At 33.4% G+C, this 19303-nt stretch overlaps 2 protein-coding genes across 2 annotated transcripts in view; both read left to right on the forward strand.

Annotated features, from left to right (window-relative positions):
- Positions 1-6765, forward strand: part of LOC110455475 — a 35936-nt gene extending 29171 nt beyond the window's left edge. Inside the window, exons 13-16 of the mRNA XM_021505634.1 lie at positions 1162-1344; positions 4466-4563; positions 5075-5216; positions 5786-6765. Of these exons, the coding sequence (XP_021361309.1) occupies positions 1162-1344; positions 4466-4563; positions 5075-5216; positions 5786-6075 (713 nt within the window). The 3' untranslated portion in view covers positions 6076-6765. The remainder of the gene's footprint in view (positions 1-1161; positions 1345-4465; positions 4564-5074; positions 5217-5785) is intronic.
- Positions 6766-14961: 8196 nt separating this feature from the next.
- LOC110455482 lies at positions 14962-18789 on the forward strand. The gene is made up of 5 exons (XM_021505643.1): positions 14962-15082; positions 15984-16219; positions 16784-16882; positions 17218-17337; positions 17942-18789. Exons 1-5 carry the CDS (start codon positions 15065-15067, stop codon positions 18171-18173), a joined length of 705 nt encoding a protein of 234 aa, XP_021361318.1. The 5' UTR covers positions 14962-15064; the 3' UTR covers positions 18174-18789.
- Positions 18790-19303: the final 514 nt, after the last annotated feature.

Raw genomic sequence — 19303 nt, forward strand, 5'->3', positions numbered from 1 at the left:
TCGGGCAGGTAACCGGGATTGAATCCGGCCATCTTGATGAAGACGAGCGCGCTATCGTCTGCCCCTACCGACCCATCATATACGTTACGCACAAGAACAACTATCTGCTTTAGCTTTGAAAATGGCGTCATTGATGCTAATATTTACAACTTTAAAGATCTTAGCAGTTTAGTTGGCTAGGCATTCACATGAAAAAAATGGCAAGGAAAACTCTAATGTAAAATTACTAAACAAATAACTTTTGAAAAAGAAAATCATGATCTCGCTTCTAGTGATGCGAACGTTCGCTAAAAAAATACGGTCAAACGCGTAACACACTGACAGCTTCAAATGATATACATGGACATAAAAAAAGCCGAACACTCACTACGATATTGCTGTACGATAAGAATTTATTGAAAATCAATTTGGGCCCGGACAGTTTCAGCCAATGATACCGTGGCAAGTTCGGCCCATGTAACACATAAAAAGTCGAAAAGTTGGCGGTAAAATCTGACGTTGCATGCTTTATAACGTCATAATTAAGCTGATTACAATGGGGCAGAACTTACACGAATGCCGACAAGTAAAAATTAAATAATGTTCAAAAACGGACGTGCTGCCATACCTCCCAGAACGGACTTTAATAAAAATGGGCCGAATTTGCCCCGATCTCCCCTATTGTTGTGTCGGTCTTGATCTCATTAGAGTTTATGTTTTATTGTTATCACTCGACTAGCCGACTTTAAATAAGTTGTATCTTGCCTCATTCTAAAAGCTATATTATCTCATTCTAAATCAGTAAATATCAGAGATCAACAAAAGCTTCGCTCTTTTGAAGCTTTGCCTTTTCATATTAATTTGACATTGAAGAATATATGTTCATGATGTTATCTTACTGAAAAGACTGTGTGTAAATTATAGTTATTGCTACAATTTCAATGACATTTAAACATATTTGTATGAAGCAATATTTGTTCTATTCCGAATACCTATAAATTCAAGTAAAATTTTCTGTAAGACCTGCAGGACGTTATTTTCTTCGAATACGTAATTTTAGCTAAAAGGAAAATAACTCTCATTAAGAGCAAAGCATGTACTAAAGATTCATACATATGTATATGTAATTAGCCACGTATGCTATCCTTTTGTCCCACTAGATAGATGGTATTTTTGTTACAGTAAATGGCCGCCTGTGGGACCAGTTCTGTGGACTAAGGAGTACCATACCTTTTAACGGAACGTTTAACGATGAAGAGTGCTATGGTTATATATCTGATTGGGACGATCAGGGATGTGTTCCGAGAGGCACGCTTAAAGTTAGCGCAGATAATTGTCTGCCTTTATTAGCCTCAAAAAGAAAACGTAAGTCGCAATATATTATAAATTCAGTCCGGAGGAAGTTGTATTTCTTTGTTTGTATCTTTACGTATGTCAAGACGATCTTCTATATAAATATGCTGACTTCTAATTGCTGTTAAAACTCATTTATTGAAAACAGTTTCCTTTAGACAAAAATGTTTCAAGGCAGTCAAGCCCTAAGACAATTGTTAAAAGGGTGTTTACTTTTTTAAATGAATAGGGAACACTTTAGATGTTAAAATGATACGAGGAAATTAGTGCGTGCTGGCATCTGTCAAAAATTCACGTGGACGTGGTAGCATAATGAAATTGTACCTAATGACTATAGAAATTGATTATATACCAGATGTTGCTTATTCTTAATACAAAGAAATAATCCGGAACAGTGACTATATTCGTTGATATGAGCATTAACCACTACAATTTGCAAATTGCGATCAATCATCAACAACAGATTACGTATGACCTACATTTCTGTAAAAAAACAACAACAAAAAAACCAACCTTATACCAGTCTGCAAAATGCTAAATTCATTTTGTTTCCATGCGTACTGACACTTTTCTTATATTCCACCGATTCAAGACGGCTTTTTCTGCAGCTACTTTCAAATGAAACTGCACCTCAGATGATTTGTTTTTGATATTTCAACAACACCATATTTATATAGACCAACGGAAGGATAAGTTAAAATTATTTAAATATGCTCACATACCAATGTATACCGAAATAAGAAACAATACCTGTTTTTTGTATTAATCTTTTACGTGTTTTATGTTCATAAAGATGGTCAAAAATGATAGTAAGAAATCTCACAAGAGATATGCTCATCAAACACACAGTCGATCTTTTATACTCGAAGACTTTTATCAAATTAAAAACAAACACATTCATGATTATGTACATGTTTTATGAAAATGAATTTGAAAACAGGTTTAACTGAAGCGAAAACGTCGGACATTGATTATTGTTTAAATTCAAGAACGGAAACCTATTGAAACAATGCCATGATGCGCCTTTGTTCACACTCATATTTTAAACATCTTGTTTAATTACCTCATACAATACGCATTGTATTTCTTAGACTATACAACATATTTACTTTTCTATTCATGATTAACTACATTTTCTCTCGGCAGTTTTAGCCCCTGTCGATAGACTTTGGAACAAAATCTAGCCCCTGTCAATAGATTTTGGAACAAAAGCAATTTAAACTCTTATTTCTATATTATTGCCATATTACATTATGGTGATCTATCTTTCTTTTAATCGAGGGTTGATCGAGCAGTTATCATTTGCTGAAAATCAAATAACTACCTACTTTTTTCACATTGGTATTTGAATTAAGAGATTCATGTCGGAATTTATAATAAATAACTCAGCTAACAAATTTATTGCATTTTCTTAAAAAGTTTGCGGTAAGCAAATTATCAACTACCTTATTGTCAAGGTTATTCGTAATTACTCCCTAATATTTGTCATCAGGTCAACAACATATCAACTTCATCTCTGAAAACATCAAACGTGGTTATGGTAAAGTGATACATTACCACTACCATTACTGGTTCATAGCTCTTAATATGTTTGCTGTTCCTTAGTTCTTTTTTCTATACACATTATTTGATAGTGTTTCACTGCTAGGCTATTTTCGTGAGCTAGAGACACGGAACGTATATCTAGTAGTTTCCAGTGACATACAAAAACGGGACGTAACCAAATGCTGATCATGGTCATTCTTTGTATTGTAACAAGGATTGTTTTTAAAATCATTCCTATTATTTAAAATATAGATGTTAAACAAAGAAAGGCGAAGCGAGCTTAAGCCGTAGCCCGACGTGGGTATGATAGGGAAAAGTGCTATTAAGTTTGTTCAAATCAATGTCCTCAACTCGCTTTCAAAGTATGATGGTGTTAAATGAGTCAGAACCTTACAATTGTGTCTTCGGAATAACAGAAAGGCTTATGGTCTTGATGTTGTTTCAGTAGGATGCAATGAGGAAGAGGCGATAAGTCTGATTGGATGAATTTCCATGACATGTATCAAGACAAAAAAAGGTCATTTGTGTTAAAATCTTTCAACAACATCCGAATATTTGGTCGGCTTTATTATAATTTTGTTCAAATAACTGATTTTGACCCACTTTCAAGATAGGATTGGCTGTGACCAATTAAAATGATCACAGGAGTCAAATGCATAAACGAGTTCCTATGAATGACCTAGGGTCATATAAATAGTGATAGTATTGGGATGGTTGGTACCATATGAGAGAGACGGGCTATCATGTCCGTTTTATCCATTCACAAGGTATCAGAGGTCAAATGTGTCACAGAATTAACAATTTATAAAGAGGCCTGGAGATAACAAGTGGCTGGTACTTCTACTTCTACTTCTAAATGGTACTGACCAACTTCAACAATTTGAAGATAAAATGTCAGACGAGGAGTGAAACATGGAAAGAGATTGTTTTTAAAAGGTACGAGATAGTCAAGGTACGAGATGGTCTAATTTGCGTTTGAAAGGTGACGGTAGAGGGCTGGTTTGAATGATTTCGTTATGGGGCTCGAAATAATGTCAGGTCGGAGTTTATTCCACTCGGGTATAGTTCGAGGGAAGAATGATGCCTTTCTGGTCTGGGTTTTTGAGTGGGGAATTTGATACAAAAATTGGTGGTTTGTTCGGGATTTTCTAGCTGCTAGCGTGCTGGTAAGAAAGACTATCGATGGTACTAAGTATAAACGAACTTTTGTGGTAAGAGGGATTGATGGGGTATATGGAAATGTTAAGCAACCTTTTCTAGCTCTCTGTCATTAAATAAGATATATAATTTGGCATTAGGCTAGCTGGAACAACACACTATCAACTGTTTCGTGCTAGCTTTTTGCTATAAACACTTCGTTAATAAATTGTACTACTTGTTACAAAAGAAGGAACATGCGAGAAGTGCATTTACTGAAGAGCACAGAACAAGAGATGAGCAGTTTGGTCCCACTGGGTTCCCCATTTCGATTACTTTTCATAAACAATTTCTTGTATCAAGACATTAATTTTTTGATGTCATTGTATATATTCTCTTTAACAGAAATGCAATTTATATTCACGAGCAATATGTATTCTCTGTTTAATAGAGTACCAGTGCCTTCTGTTTCTAAAGGACCAAGTTGGACTTTTCGACCACCTGCTCATCACACGGTCAATGGATGGGCGAAATGAGTTTAACTGTTGGGTAAGAAACATATTACATACGTGCCGTAGACATTTTATTGAATTAAATTAACTATATTCCGTCTTTGATTGTTACGTCATTTGTTTGTGAGAGTAATGTCATCAATTTATGAGAAAGCGATGTAATTTTCTCACACAAACCAATGACGTAGCAATCAATACCTGCTCACAAGAGAAGATAACTCTGCAATACGCAAAGACGGAATATGAAAGCTTATACGTCTTTATAATTCACTACTAAGTTGTTACTTTATGTCAGTTTTCAACACGCAGAAGATTTCGAAATATGATATAGAATTATGTATGCTTGAGCGGTCTTGACATTATTCTTCATTGTAAACTGTGTTATATAATATGCTGTCCTAATTTGTCACCAACATTTTCAATACCCATATATCAAACTCGTGTTTAAGGCCTTAAAAGCACCTCCGTAGTATGTTATCGTCACTGGAAGCTGATATCATATAAATGAAAGGACTACAATTAAATCAGAATTATCGCTTGGTTATCAGGTAATATCCCAGTACGCAGGACCGGGATTCACATTGCCCTATCGAGTTGTGTACCAGATGCCGACTCCACAATGTTCGTCCTTTTCCAATGTCTATGTGCACGTGGACAGACGTCCAAAAGCTACTCTACAGCTCATGGATGGTGTGTACATACGAACAAATTGAAGATGAATTCCATTTTGTACTTAAATTACCTTTGTATTCAGATTAACGTTAAAACCTTAAGAAATGTCATCATCGAAAACCTAGTGTATTCTAGCTACTTCAACTGTTAAATGTAAACAATGTTAAAGAACTCAATAAAACGGGAAAATTTGTTCATTTGGCATTCAAGAAAAGAAAATATCAAAATGAAGGGTTCCATATGATATTTTTTAGTTTAAGCATGTAAAATCACTCCGTAATGATTCACTCATCGTTTGTTTGTATATATTGGACATATGTAACGTATGGACCGCAAGGCCTAAGGAATGAAGAACATTGAACATTGACAAATGAAATCCAATTAAATATATTTAATAAATACCCAAATGCATTCCACTTGAATTCACTTTTTAATATCTCTGGAAAGATTAATGTTTATAAGGTAATCTATGGAGCTATGTTTACCTGACGAAATTTCAGATTTGTATATAAAAGATCAGAACACTTTTCTATTTTGTTTAAGTTTTCAGACGCATTGGTTAGATCATAATATACTACTTTTTTCAGACCGTATGGCACGAAGATGTATACCAACAGAAAGGGAAGCACAAACACACCGTGAGCGAGAGAGCCAGAATGTGACGGATGTGGAGGTCACAACCATGAATGACGAGAATCGTGAAGTATACAGCATACAACAAGAAGACAATATTGACGAGACTATCATTTCTGTCGCCGGGCTAGAAAATAAAAATCAAGGCCAATTCAGTGGGGCGATACCCATTCAAATGACTTATTATTCTGTAATGCTTATTGAAGCTGTGACGTGCGCAACAATGTTCATAATTACCTTATGACACGATATAATGTAAAATATAGTTGTATACTAAATGTTTCTATATTATATATATATTACATTTAAATCCATCAGATGCGTGAACATATGTTTCTTTAGTGTAATTGTATTTATTTTCGGAAGTTCCTACAAATTCTTTAGAGATACGGTGTCCTAAACAATTATTAAAATAATAAAATCATGTAAATTAAACGAAAAGAAACGCCTAAATATATTGGAGATTAAATATATTATATTCATTGATTTGTTTATCCATGCAAAGCTGTTACAACGATTGCTAGATCTGAAAATAGAAATCTATTAACCAAATATAAAAACGTGACTATCGATAATAGATAATTAAGAGTAAAAAGAATCTAGTGAAAGATTTGCCTGTGCAACTTCAATTATGACGGTATTAGCAATGTACTGTTTACTCAAAACATACTTCTATTCAGGAAATAAATAATTATGAGAAAGGGTTTCAACTGACATTTTATATCAAATATATAAAAGCTATTCTCCGCTTGCTCTTATGACGCCTATATTCCATGGACGTTGGGAACTAATTTGGTATATTAAAACATCAAATTAAATCAAGAATGAAAAATATTAGAGTTGAAATACAGCTGGTACTGTTAATTGTATTACGCAACGTATCAACGACTCAAAACAAAATAAAACAACAATGTGGATCCTAATTATTTTGTTATTTCGTCACACTTACAATCGACATTTTTTTTTTTTTTTTTTGGAAATATAAACTGTCTAAGGGGTTGGAAATTGCATAGAATATGTTCTGACAATGTTGTTAAACTTACAATAATGATATCTTAATTCTTACGTTAGATTATTAAGTTGGCAATACATACGGATTTATTAGTCTATATTAGAACGAAAAATACCCTAATTATTGTGGAAAGCTGTTACTGGGGGAACACTTACGTTGCTTATTTACGGGTATATACATGTACATGTGAATGTTTAAAGCTAAATTGACGGTGGGAGTTTGAAGTGTAAAGAGCTTTGTGTTTCTTTTGATTAAATGCGTATGCATTTTTGTTTTCATATACAATACGCGATATTTGTTTATTTGAGTACACAGATTCCTCTCTTGTGGAAAACAGCGTTGCATATGTTATATATCATAAAAGTATGACTTCATTTGATTTATAAGTGCAATTTTACTTTGAATGATGAATCTATTTCATCGAGTTAACATGCATAGAAGATATCCAATGTTTAAATGTTGAATACCATGTATATTTCACTCGTGTGGCAGACTACTAATATATTTGCATTTTAAAGTATTCTGCTGCATGTTTCTATTTTTGTGGCGTATGCAATGGCCGGGGAAGGGGGAGGGGGTTCAATACTATATTAATGACTTTTTCATCTCTGTTGTAGATGACCACTTTGTTTTTGAATGCGCGCCAGAATTCTATCTTGTTGAAATGCAATTCCAATGACCTCACAAGTCGAAAACAGCAAAGCTGTAGTTTCTATTTGTTTTGTATTAACAAAAATATGTCGCAAGTATTCAAAAGTTCCCTGTTGCTTCGACCAGTTTAGAAAATACATCGGTATTTTCCGTTGGTTTGCAATTTTTAACGTGTCTATTTTTGGTTTTTATTGGGCAACCCTTTTTTTTTTACAAGAATACTTTTGTCCCTGAAGAAATTGAAAACATAATTTGTTTAAACTCAAATATAAAGAACCTGATTCATCGATGATATCATTAGTCATACTTTTTTTAATTGAATCTTTTTCTTCCACAAAAAAATAAAACATTTTGTTATATTTTACTGTTCCGATTTCATCATAGTAGCATGCTATTCCGACCAGAACATTACATTTTGATTGGTATTTTCATGTCAAACACCACTCAGTTTGGCTACTACTTGTATTGCGATTGTTTATCGAATTTGAATTGGGGGAAAAAAAACCTTTCTATTCCATTTTGAATCAGTATTTGCGAGTGGTTTTGAATGCAATTGACCGATCCATGCGTATTAACCCGAACATTCATTTTTCGTTACTTTCTTTCCGTTCATGGCTCATGATTGTTCAATATTTCTGATGGATATGATTATGATGTCTTCCATGATACGATCGATATGTAGTTCATTCACTGCACGTGTTACTAGACGTTACATTTACAGAAAATAATTGTGAATTTTTGAGTATTTCATACTTATTTTAGTACAAGTGTTATATATAAACATTATTGTCATTTTCTGTAAATACGAAACCTGTTTTTGTTGACTCTTTTCTGTTTAATGACTGTTTTCATTATTGTTGGGTTTAGAAATACGTATTGTATTGGATTGGAGAATTAAGGCGAATACAAGGTTTTAGTATTCTATTAAAGAGCGAGTGTTGTTTATGTGTTGTGAAATAGTACACATTCAATGACAAACATAATGTCATACCCAAACAATGTGATCTGCCTTACTTGTTATACAATATAAGCGTCCTTAGTAGATCAATTTTGTAATCGTGTATGTATCTGTTAGAGTAAAGAATTACGTATGTCTACATGTTCCCTATTGTTTCGTTATAGGTACGTTTTATGTATTAAAGTGGGTTTTATATATGTTCTGTGTACAGTCACGTGTGAATTAAAACACGTGCGAGTGTAAAAAAAACATGCCAACGAGCTAGCGAGAAAGAGATAGGGAGATATAAAGCAAGTGTGTGAGAGAGAAAGAGAGAGAGAGAGAGAGAGAGAGAGAGAGAGATGAGCAGTTAAGGGGCATTCTTAGCATCGGATCTCATAATCGTCACTCTTTATTTCATTTGTTATACATATCGTACCTTAAACATATTACATGCATTGTTTTTGCTTATATGTTCCGGTAGGATAGGTATTTTTTTTCTACAATTGGGGCTCGTTTCTGCTTGGTCAATATTACTTCATAAACATGATCAACCTATAAGTTCTTATGCATTGCATTATAGAGGTAGTTTAGGATAATCATATTGTTACAATATTCAAAATCAGATTACAGTTTTACGTTGTTTTGTTAAATGTTCGTATCACGGCTTTCGACTATCAGTCTGATCTATTGATAGTTATGGTTCATTCATATAACCAAAACAGTCATTTTCGTACAAGTTTTTGATACTTAAATAAAAGAAAAATACTGCATTAACATCTTGGATCATGGAGGAATAAATGCATGTATTTTCTCCGTTTTCATAGACATTTCATGTACATCAGCATACGCATTTCCTCTTATTGTGAAAAGGATCCATGTAGGACAACCAATAAGTGTTATTTACAACACTTATTGATTGTGCTACATGATTTTTTTCACAATTCATACTTACCAACATGAAGAACCCATTTTTAGCAACATTTCCCTTTAGAATAAAAAAATGATTTTTGCAAATATCACACATTTTTTTAAACAGATAAAAGGTTTTGATGGTAGAAATCGTTTTTATTCGAATGGATTACCATACATTTTAATGAACGAAGTCAGAAACAAAAGTCATCCTTAAACGTTTTACTCTACTCCAAAGTCATTCAAAATGTGTAATCCAGGTTGTTGTGTTTTTTCAGAAATTAAGACAAAGAATTAGTCATTTCATGAGAGGCACCTGTCAATCCACTATTCCTCAAATGGATATTTACAGTACTGGGTGTATAGATACAAGTAGGGCTTAACGACGAATAAAGCTACAATGAGTTATGTTTTGTTCTAATCATTTGTCAAAAAATACCTTACATCGTGCATACTCTAACAGAGATTGATAAGAGCATGTTTACAAATAGCGATAATACTGTTAGTACAGGTGAATGGACTACGTGCCCATGACTTGGGTTATTGTGACTCATGTAGCTACATTCGAACTGTATCTAATGTCGTTTATATTTTTCTATCGCCAAAACAACGTGAACATGTAAATATAAACATTGGACTGTTGCTTCTAGGCTGACATCAACAACATGTGTACAACAGACAATCGATACACCGATACTAAATGCACTAGAGATGATAGACATCGCTCTACCAATAAGCATTAGCCGACCAGGGTTAAATTGACATATTCAATCAAAGTCTTTTTGTCATCTTGTTATCATCAACATAATTAATAGTCAACCTTTTGTTATGCTTTTTTCTGAAAACGTAAATTGTCAATGCACATACAATGTCGTTCAGTGACCTACGTTAAAAATAGTGGTTAAATAAATTACGAACTACACATAAGAAATATTAATTATTTTGGGTTTAAGACATGTTGATAATCATATCACACCAAACGTTGTTTTGTGATTTATGTAAAAAGCTATGGTATTCATGAATACTACACAACACCACTTTCCTTTCATAACATTTAAGATATGAACCTGTGGGCTCTTGTTTAATTCATTTATTGAAAACAATTCAAGGCATCATAGACAAATGAATCATTTCATCATACTACTCCATTTATTAAGAAACATTGCATATGCATTTGTATGCATTTGTTAAATACCTTGATCTTGTAAATAAGATATTATTATATTAACTATATATATATATATATATAATAAAAAGTGATTAAATGTCCATGTGAAGGAAGTGAATATAGAAAAAATAAAATTAACGACCGACTAAAAAACTAGCTGCTTTCACCCTTCACAGGGCTCTTCAGGTTTATTCAAAAGAGAACAACGTCGTGACGTCACAATTACATGTCATCACACTACAATAGTAACGTGACGTCACGAAGTACACAAGATTGGTGGACAATTTGGCGTAAAATTTTATTGTGGCCTGTTGAGACTCGGTTTTAATATTTTTATTAGTTGGTCTTCTTTCGTTTCTCTTAAAATAGTGTCTGATGAAAATAGTTGATACAAAGGTAATACATTAAATTTATCTCCAGCACATTCATGAATATGTTTGTTAACATGAAGATTTCGTAAAGAATCAGTTCTAGTTTGTTGTCTATGTACAGTCATACGTGTTCTGAGTTCATTACCGGTTTGACCGATGTAAAAATCACCACATTTAGAACAAACGATTGCATAAATTACATTTTTTGATTTACAATTCATATTTACCTTCACAGTAAATTTCAAACCATTCTTGAAAATAAAAGTATTACACTCGATAATCATAGGACATGTAGCACATCTTGGTGTCTTACATTTGGATACTTTTGGTGTTACACAAGAATTATCAAACTTAGAACATGTCAACATACGTTTCAAGTTTTTAGGTTGGCGTCTACAGTGTAAAATAGCATGTTTATTAAAAATGTTTCTCATACGCCTGCTACTTTGCTTTAACTCTTCACATTTGTTCTTTATCACAGGAAACATATTACAATTCCGTGGATTGAAAGTAGAAACAAAAGGAACTAACTTTGATTCATCCTTTAGTTTTTGTAGACGGGAAGTAAAGGGTCCCTTTTCAATAGCTTTCTGTATACCATGTTCTATTATCTCAGTAGGATAACATTGAGCTTTAAGGTATTGCTTTAGTTGACTTAGTCTAGCAATTTGAGCTTGTTGGTCACTGACGATAGTGACAATCCGTGAGGCAAGATTAAATGGAATATTAACTTTAGTGTGTTTACTGTGGTTAGAGTAAAAATTTAGATAATTATGTGCATCTGTAGCTTTACAATATAAATCCGTTGTAATCTTATTTGAATCTAGTTGAACTAAAACATCTAAGAAAGGTAAAGACGTTTCGCTACACTCCATCGTATAACAAATAGAAGGATGTAAAGAATTCAATAGGTTTTGAAATTCATTTAAATCCTTATCAGAAGGCCATATAACAAAACAATCGTCAAGGAACCTTAAAAAATTATTTCTGATAAATTCAGTAAAGTTTTCCCCAAACTTTGTCTCAATCTTAGAATAAAGTGTTTCCTCTAAGTATCCTAAAACTAAGGTTGCATATGTAGGGGCAACTTTAGTTCCCATCGCTGTACCCTTAATCTGTTGAAAGTATTCTTGCTCAAAATAAAAAGAATTACGATTGAGGACAATGTCTAGAGCTTGCAGTATAAATTCATTACTAAAACGAGAATTAACTTTTTCTCGTTTTTTGATCAACCAATATTTAACAGCTTCAATACCAAGATCATGCGGTATATTAGTGTATAAACTAACAACATCAAAAGAAACAAGTTTAGCATTATGTGGGACCTGTTTAGATAAACGGCTCAGAAAATCAAAATCATCTTTGATATAACTGTTTACACTTGTGCATAAAGGTTTAAGAATGAGGTCTACAAGATGACTCAAACGTTGCGTTGCACTATTAGGGCCGCCTACTATGGGTCTAAACTTCAAATCCGTAGGATTTTCAACTTCAATATATGTANATATGCACACATGAGGAAAGGGAAAATTTTGAATTTGCATGTGTTTTATTTTCACATAGTTGACCATAAAAGTATATGGATAAAACTAGAATAGTCAAGCAAAACGTAAAGATGTCTTAGGAATAACATGTATAACTAAGTGTATTATATGTATATAAATACATACGCATGTACATAATGAATTGAAATAAAGAAAGACATTTCATGTGCGTTAATGATATATTTTAATGCAGAGTTTCACATTTAAAATTAGCATAAAGTTTAGATAGACACGCACATTAGTGCGTGTTCAATGGTTATGGAACCTGTATGGTATGCAAATAATTTGTTTGAATATGTTTGTGTTGCTGTTTTATTGTTATTATTTGAGACAAAGTGATGTGAAATTGTTAATATTTTTATTGAACGAATGACCTCCACGTTGGTGAGATCTATATGACATACAAATGTATTGTATCCATAGTGTATAAGCTGGTCAATGTCGAAACAAAGTGATGTTATAAACTCAGTTAGTACCATATTAAATATCTTGTTTGTTGTTTTGTTTAGTTAGCGTGTATCGTACTTAAACGGATAAATACTTTTAATTTAGCACGAAACAAAATTCAACAATCAACAAAAGTATGCAGAAAATACTCATTATTTATTTGTGTGACTGCACTACTCACCAAATACAGCGTGCGTACACCATACATGATATTTGGCACAATTGGTTGATCATTATAACGGAACAATACAAATACGGAAGACTTGTATAAAATAAGGTACAGTGTAGGTACAATGTATTTCATTGAAGTCATCATGTTTTTAAATATGCCATTTTACAATTCGTTTTACACAGTATTCTGGTGACCCATAAAATTTACAAGAGTGGGGCCTGGCTTCCAGGTTTAACAAAGAAATACCATTTTGATGAGTGACCATAAGTTTTGCCAGGCCTATGTCTGACACAGAAAGTTGATAAGTGACAATGTTTGACAAAAATGAAAACGTAACAGGACGTTAAATACATCTTTACATGTATTAACTACGTTTATGTTCGCCTATAACATCTCTTCACCTTGCATCAGCCGGGTGACCACAAGTACGGCTCAAGTACAGGTTCCAAACGGCTATACTTCTCTGTATACGTGTACATATGTGACTGGGTGCGATGTGTGTTGTGTACGTGTCGAAACATAATGCGCACACAGTGCACACATCACACACTATGACTCATACCATCATCGTGTAACTTTGTACCATCCCATAACTGTGTGTTCTTAATACCTTTGGCGATTTTTTTTTTTTTTAGTAACATGACCGACTAATTTAGTTGAAAGGAAAAGTCACTCAATTGCTTCGTTATATGCGTAAATAATGCAAGTGAAATGACGTCATAAGCTTTAAGATCATATGATCGTAGAATATACTTAATTCGCGTCATTCTTAACATGATTCATAGAAGTATTATTTTTACAGTGTGGTAAAGTGAAATGTCCATATTAAAATTTTATTTACGTATCTACCATCTACCCCCACCCCCCATCCAACCCCACCCCAACCCCACACTGTCTACGGATACATTTGTGTACACGTGGTGAAAAAAGTTTTGCCGATTAACACGTGGTTCAAATATGGCGGAAGACTATCTTTACTTTACACTTCAGCGAGAAACAATCTGAAGGTAGCCATTCCTTGAATAATTAACTATTTGGAAACACGAATCGTCATCGGAATCCTTCATGTCTAATCATACAACAATCATGATTCTGACAAAATTCTTATTCAACGGATACACAATTAATGACAGCTTCGTTCGTTCTGGTACATTTGAACGCGTCACTACTTGAGCCCTCTATCAAGTGGTGAGCATAACAACCACTTATACAGAATAAACGATCAACGGGCTACTTAGAGTAAGAAATATATCATTTACAAGCTAGCAAATGGAAGACAAAAGTATTGTTCAATATTTATCTTCTCAATTTACTCATATAGGTATGATGATTCACTGGAACTAAGTTTCCTCAGAAACTATGCATACCTTAGTCACAATGTAGCAGCCCACGTTGAATGTGGCTTCTGTTGCGGAGCCTTTAAACACTTTTTTCATTTTGGGTTTCAAGTTTAAGAATACACCTTCATTTTGACGGTGTATACGGTAGTTTGAACGCAGTTGGCAACGAACATATTCTTTATTGAAAACTTACCCGCAACCAACTGGTTATTACATTAAGTCACACAGTTTGAATTGAAACTAATGCTGTCCAATAAATGCGATTGAATTCAAGAGCTGACCAAAATAAAAATAAAAAAGTCAAGTTTGGCAATTAAAAAAGTGCATCGATTCTAAAAATGTTGAAATTTGACTTTACCAAAACGCCCGCAAAGCGAAATGAACATTACATTTTTGCTGAAACATGACGATAATGATTGCTGTTAGCCATATATATGTAAATGACAATAGGTATGTTTGTTATCTTTAAAAGGCAACACTTATATTGGTTTTATATTTAAAAGGGTTGTACATAATCTATATTCATGTGTACACGTGATACCGCCTAAACGCCTGTGGTACTTCGCATATATCCTCTACTCTGTGAAGATAGTCATTAAGGCTAACAGTACGTCAGGGTTTAAATAAGAGGCGTGCTGTATTGGTCTCACAGTAGGCGAATCCATACTGTCACTGAACGATGGATTTCCTACCTCTGGTAAGTATTTTATTTCTATAACAAAAATGTTCCTGTTACATTTTATCTTATGCACTATTAGGTCTACAAGCAACTGTTCTTGATCCAGCTTACATAAGATCTTTTTTTTAAAAATCTTTTTGGTTGTGTAAGAGAAGTGTACTATAATAAACAAAAACTAGCTTGCTTAATGTGAGGAAACGTACAAGTGTTTTCAGACTGTGTTTACACTTATATTTCATAAAATACTCAGAACACCTTCACACTAGGGCTAGCTATGTCAAGGAGATCAGCATTATTTTTGGACACAGACGTAAAGTATTGATAGGAGACAATTTGATTAACACACACGTCAAGACATGATATAAGATATTTTAGCATCTCAGTGATTATATATAGATTTTAATTATACTAGTTTATTATGAACATCAATGTCAGTGTGAATGAATCTGTACACAATTATTTTACCATCGTATCTTCAATAAGATTCATCAGTTTGGAAATATGTGATATCAAAGTTTTACTTTCAACACAAACAATTTACGTTTTAAACGTGTCGCAACGTTTTAAGACCGACTGGTCCCTTTGTCAAGCAATAACTGAGTGAGCAATTTGTTTTTTTTTTAACCTGTACAACAATGTGACGAACTTGTTTATTTTACATGTCACTCGACCCAAGACGTTTCGCCTATCGATAGGAAGCGTACACACACTGTATCAGATAGACAGATATACAGATACACACTGTATCAGACGTTACGACATGTTTAAAACAAAAATGTACGTATATTGTTTGTGTAGAAAGTAAAACTTTGATATCTTAACATCGTCTTTTCTGATGAATTACTTGAAAACAAATGTTGTCATTTATTAAGTATATATCAAGGAATAAGTATGCTTATTTATCTACATGGTTATACAGGCTCTGGTCGTTGGTGCTCTGGCGTTCTGTACTGGTGAAGAATCATACTTCTCTCTTGATGAGCGTGACATTGAATACGGACCGTACTACGGAAGTGGTGACGGAGATTCTTACCCTCACGGCTACGTACCACCGTCCACCCAAGATTGTGAACACTTATACATAGATACAAAACCGATGCAATGCTCTGATTTTATCACAAGCATTCCGCGATCCTCTGCTTTTCTCTATTTTGTGTAAGTAACGTGGTAATAAACTAAAATAGCTGAGCGTCTGTTTGCTGGTTTTGACGATGATATATATTTGTACTCAAAGGTTTAAGCAGTGATGCGTTTAATCTTTAAATCATGAATTGTTTCCTATAAAGTTCCGGGTTTGAGACAATCATTAAAATTCGATTAAATTAACGGTGTTTGATTAAATTTCGAGGATTTACTTATCATTTGAATTGACGATAAACTTAAATTGATTTTCAAGGTTAAAACAACAACTTTTATTAATGTTCAATTTACGCATATTTGTATGTGTTACTTTTAATGGTATATAAGTTATTCATATTAACTTGAACAAATTAAAAAAGAGTTCTTATTTCGAAGCTTAAACAAACAGTACAACAAGTATTAACTTTCTTGATTTATTCAATTATTTGGTTTTCCGTTCAACGTTTAAACTTTGATATATGATAATTTTCAAATTTAAAAGAGTGATTTTTGTATTACTGTATGAGTATGTGTTGATTATTTCAAATAAGAAATATTGACATAAAAAGTTTTCTTATTTTCTTTGTATTTCGGCATCAGACATGCAGCGCATTATTTACTGTACACGGACGACTACTATTTTCTTATGTGGGAACTGCAGCAGATCCCGATATCAGAGGAGGTGCCGGAACCGGACTTGTAAGTATTGTTCCTTTACTCATTCATTCAAATAGGAGAATGACTGTTGCACTGTAAAAATAGATAAACAATACATATTTAGCTTTCAGAGTTACATTTGTCTCGTCATGTAATACACAAGGTCTGCTTGGTATGACATACTGTAACAGAATATCTTTAGATCTTGCTCTTTAAAGTATATAACATCATTAGACATTACCATTCGGCCAAAAATTGTCGATGGGCTGTGAAACATACAAAAACAGAACGATTAACAAACATTCCCATTCATAACGCTACTCCAAACACAACATAATGAAGTCTAATAAAGGCTCTCTTACCAATTTTCTTAACAGGACGTCACGCGAGTGTCGAACACAATCGAAAAGGTTACTAGGATATTGGAGAGATTATGGCGAACTTTGCTGGATAGTCTGGGCTGGAAGGCAAAACGTGCAGTGCGCAAACTGCCTAAAGTAAGTGGAAAATATTTTTATTTTTTTCATTTCTGATCCCCTTGTTGACTACAATTTTATCGAAATTTTCGTTATCTACTACATGTTTATTTGAAAACGGATTTCCAGTTATTGCCATAACTGTTAAACCTGTAATGTTTAAATAAATGTACAGGCATTGTTCCTCTTTATAGTTTTTTTGCTGAGCATCTCAAGAGGTATTAGACAAATAAAGACAAACACTCTTATGACATTCGGTCCTAATGAGAAGACATAAATGATGGAAACAGTGAAATCTTACTGAACATTGAATTTTGGTTCGCGTTTTGCTTTGATAAAGTGATTTTTTTTTAATAAGTTCCTCCTTTCTTCCTCTATCTACATGTAGCACTTTTCCCTTTTGGCTGTATTTCTGTCCTTTGAAACAATGTAGATACCTATTTTTGTCTGTTGACGTCTTTCTTATTGATGGCTCTTAATGAACAATTAGGTCATATGGTGCAGCAATTTTATTGTTTTTATTGTTTTTCATATTTCGATATCCCATCTGTACGTCGCGGTTCTAGTGATTATTATACATATTTCAGATAATCATGGCATAACACATTTTTTCATTTTAATTAAGTGACTACTGCTGCAGGGAATTTAACTCAACCGACGGCATCTCCCTGTTGCCTCCAACAAGTAGGTGCAGACCAAGTGGACATACCGTACAGAAATTCATTGTATTTTGTGCTTATCTCTTCGGCGACCCATACTATGGTTATTTCTACCAACATTACACATACCTGCCATCATGCTGCGAATGCAAAACTGACATTTGCAAAGCAAAGAGTAGCAACCACAAATTTGCATGATTAGGCTAAACATTATATTCCTTTTGCACTGTCGGGCTCTTAGACACGAATGATTATGTCCAATAATTGGATTTGTACTAAATACGATATGTATGATAGTGCCTTATTTAACTATACACGTACGTATATTACTTCGTTTAGAAAAAATAAATCGACAAATTTGCAGAAGCTGTTTATAAAATTGAAAATGTATGCTATTAAATTGAATAATGGTGAACACGTTTTTCTGAACAGATTTTAGGCTCGGGAATAATATAAAACATTTTCCTGAACATTTTGTTCCAACTCCTGTAAACATCATGAAGCCATTGAAGAATTGAATTGAATTAACAGCAGATCAACATTTGCGTTTCATGTAGTTCGACGTTTTAGGAATGGCGTTGTAAAATAAACACTTTTTTTTTTTATATCACCTTATAAATTAGACGAGTTTCCTATACAGTGATGTAAGAGACCGATTTTGCAGTGGAAAGTAATGACTGGACAATGCATGTGAAAATGGCAAACGGCAATGGACACCGATATTAAATCTTCATACTCATGTTGTAAAGCTGGACAAAATTTGTATGACATTATACATTATGTTACAAATAAAATATGTTTTTAAACCCAAACATTTCAAGTTTGTTTAAATCATTTTATTCCATCAGTAAGAATACGTCTTTTATTAATGTAGTGTATTCGATATTTGTCAGTAAAATCATTTACTATATATTCAGATTAAATTAAATTGTGATAAACTTAGTTAATGAGTTAATCTGAAGTCCAACTTTATAGCATCTAGATTGCCACCATAGTTGCAAGATCTGTGTATTAAAAATACAATTGTGGTTTTGTTAATCAAACTTATTCCAAGTCATAATAAAACGAATAACTATTATATCTCTATTAATCACCAACCCTTTTCATAGTCTTTATATTGAGCTACACCGCCTACTGTCTGTCATAAATACCGATCTGTTTTCTATGTTGAGATGGTTGATGACCAACACACTTTCATGTAATTGGCAATAGACATAACGACAGTAGTCACGTGTTTTGTAGTCGATGTTGACATTTAAAAACGACTTGGCAAGCCTTTGTGGTCCAGAACGTTTACTGGTATATACTTACATTATGTATGCTTGGAC

The sequence above is a fragment of the Mizuhopecten yessoensis genome, unplaced genomic scaffold (assembly GCF_002113885.1).
Source record: "Mizuhopecten yessoensis strain PY_sf001 unplaced genomic scaffold, ASM211388v2 scaffold8231, whole genome shotgun sequence".
Lineage (NCBI taxonomy): Eukaryota > Metazoa > Mollusca > Bivalvia > Pectinida > Pectinidae > Mizuhopecten > Mizuhopecten yessoensis.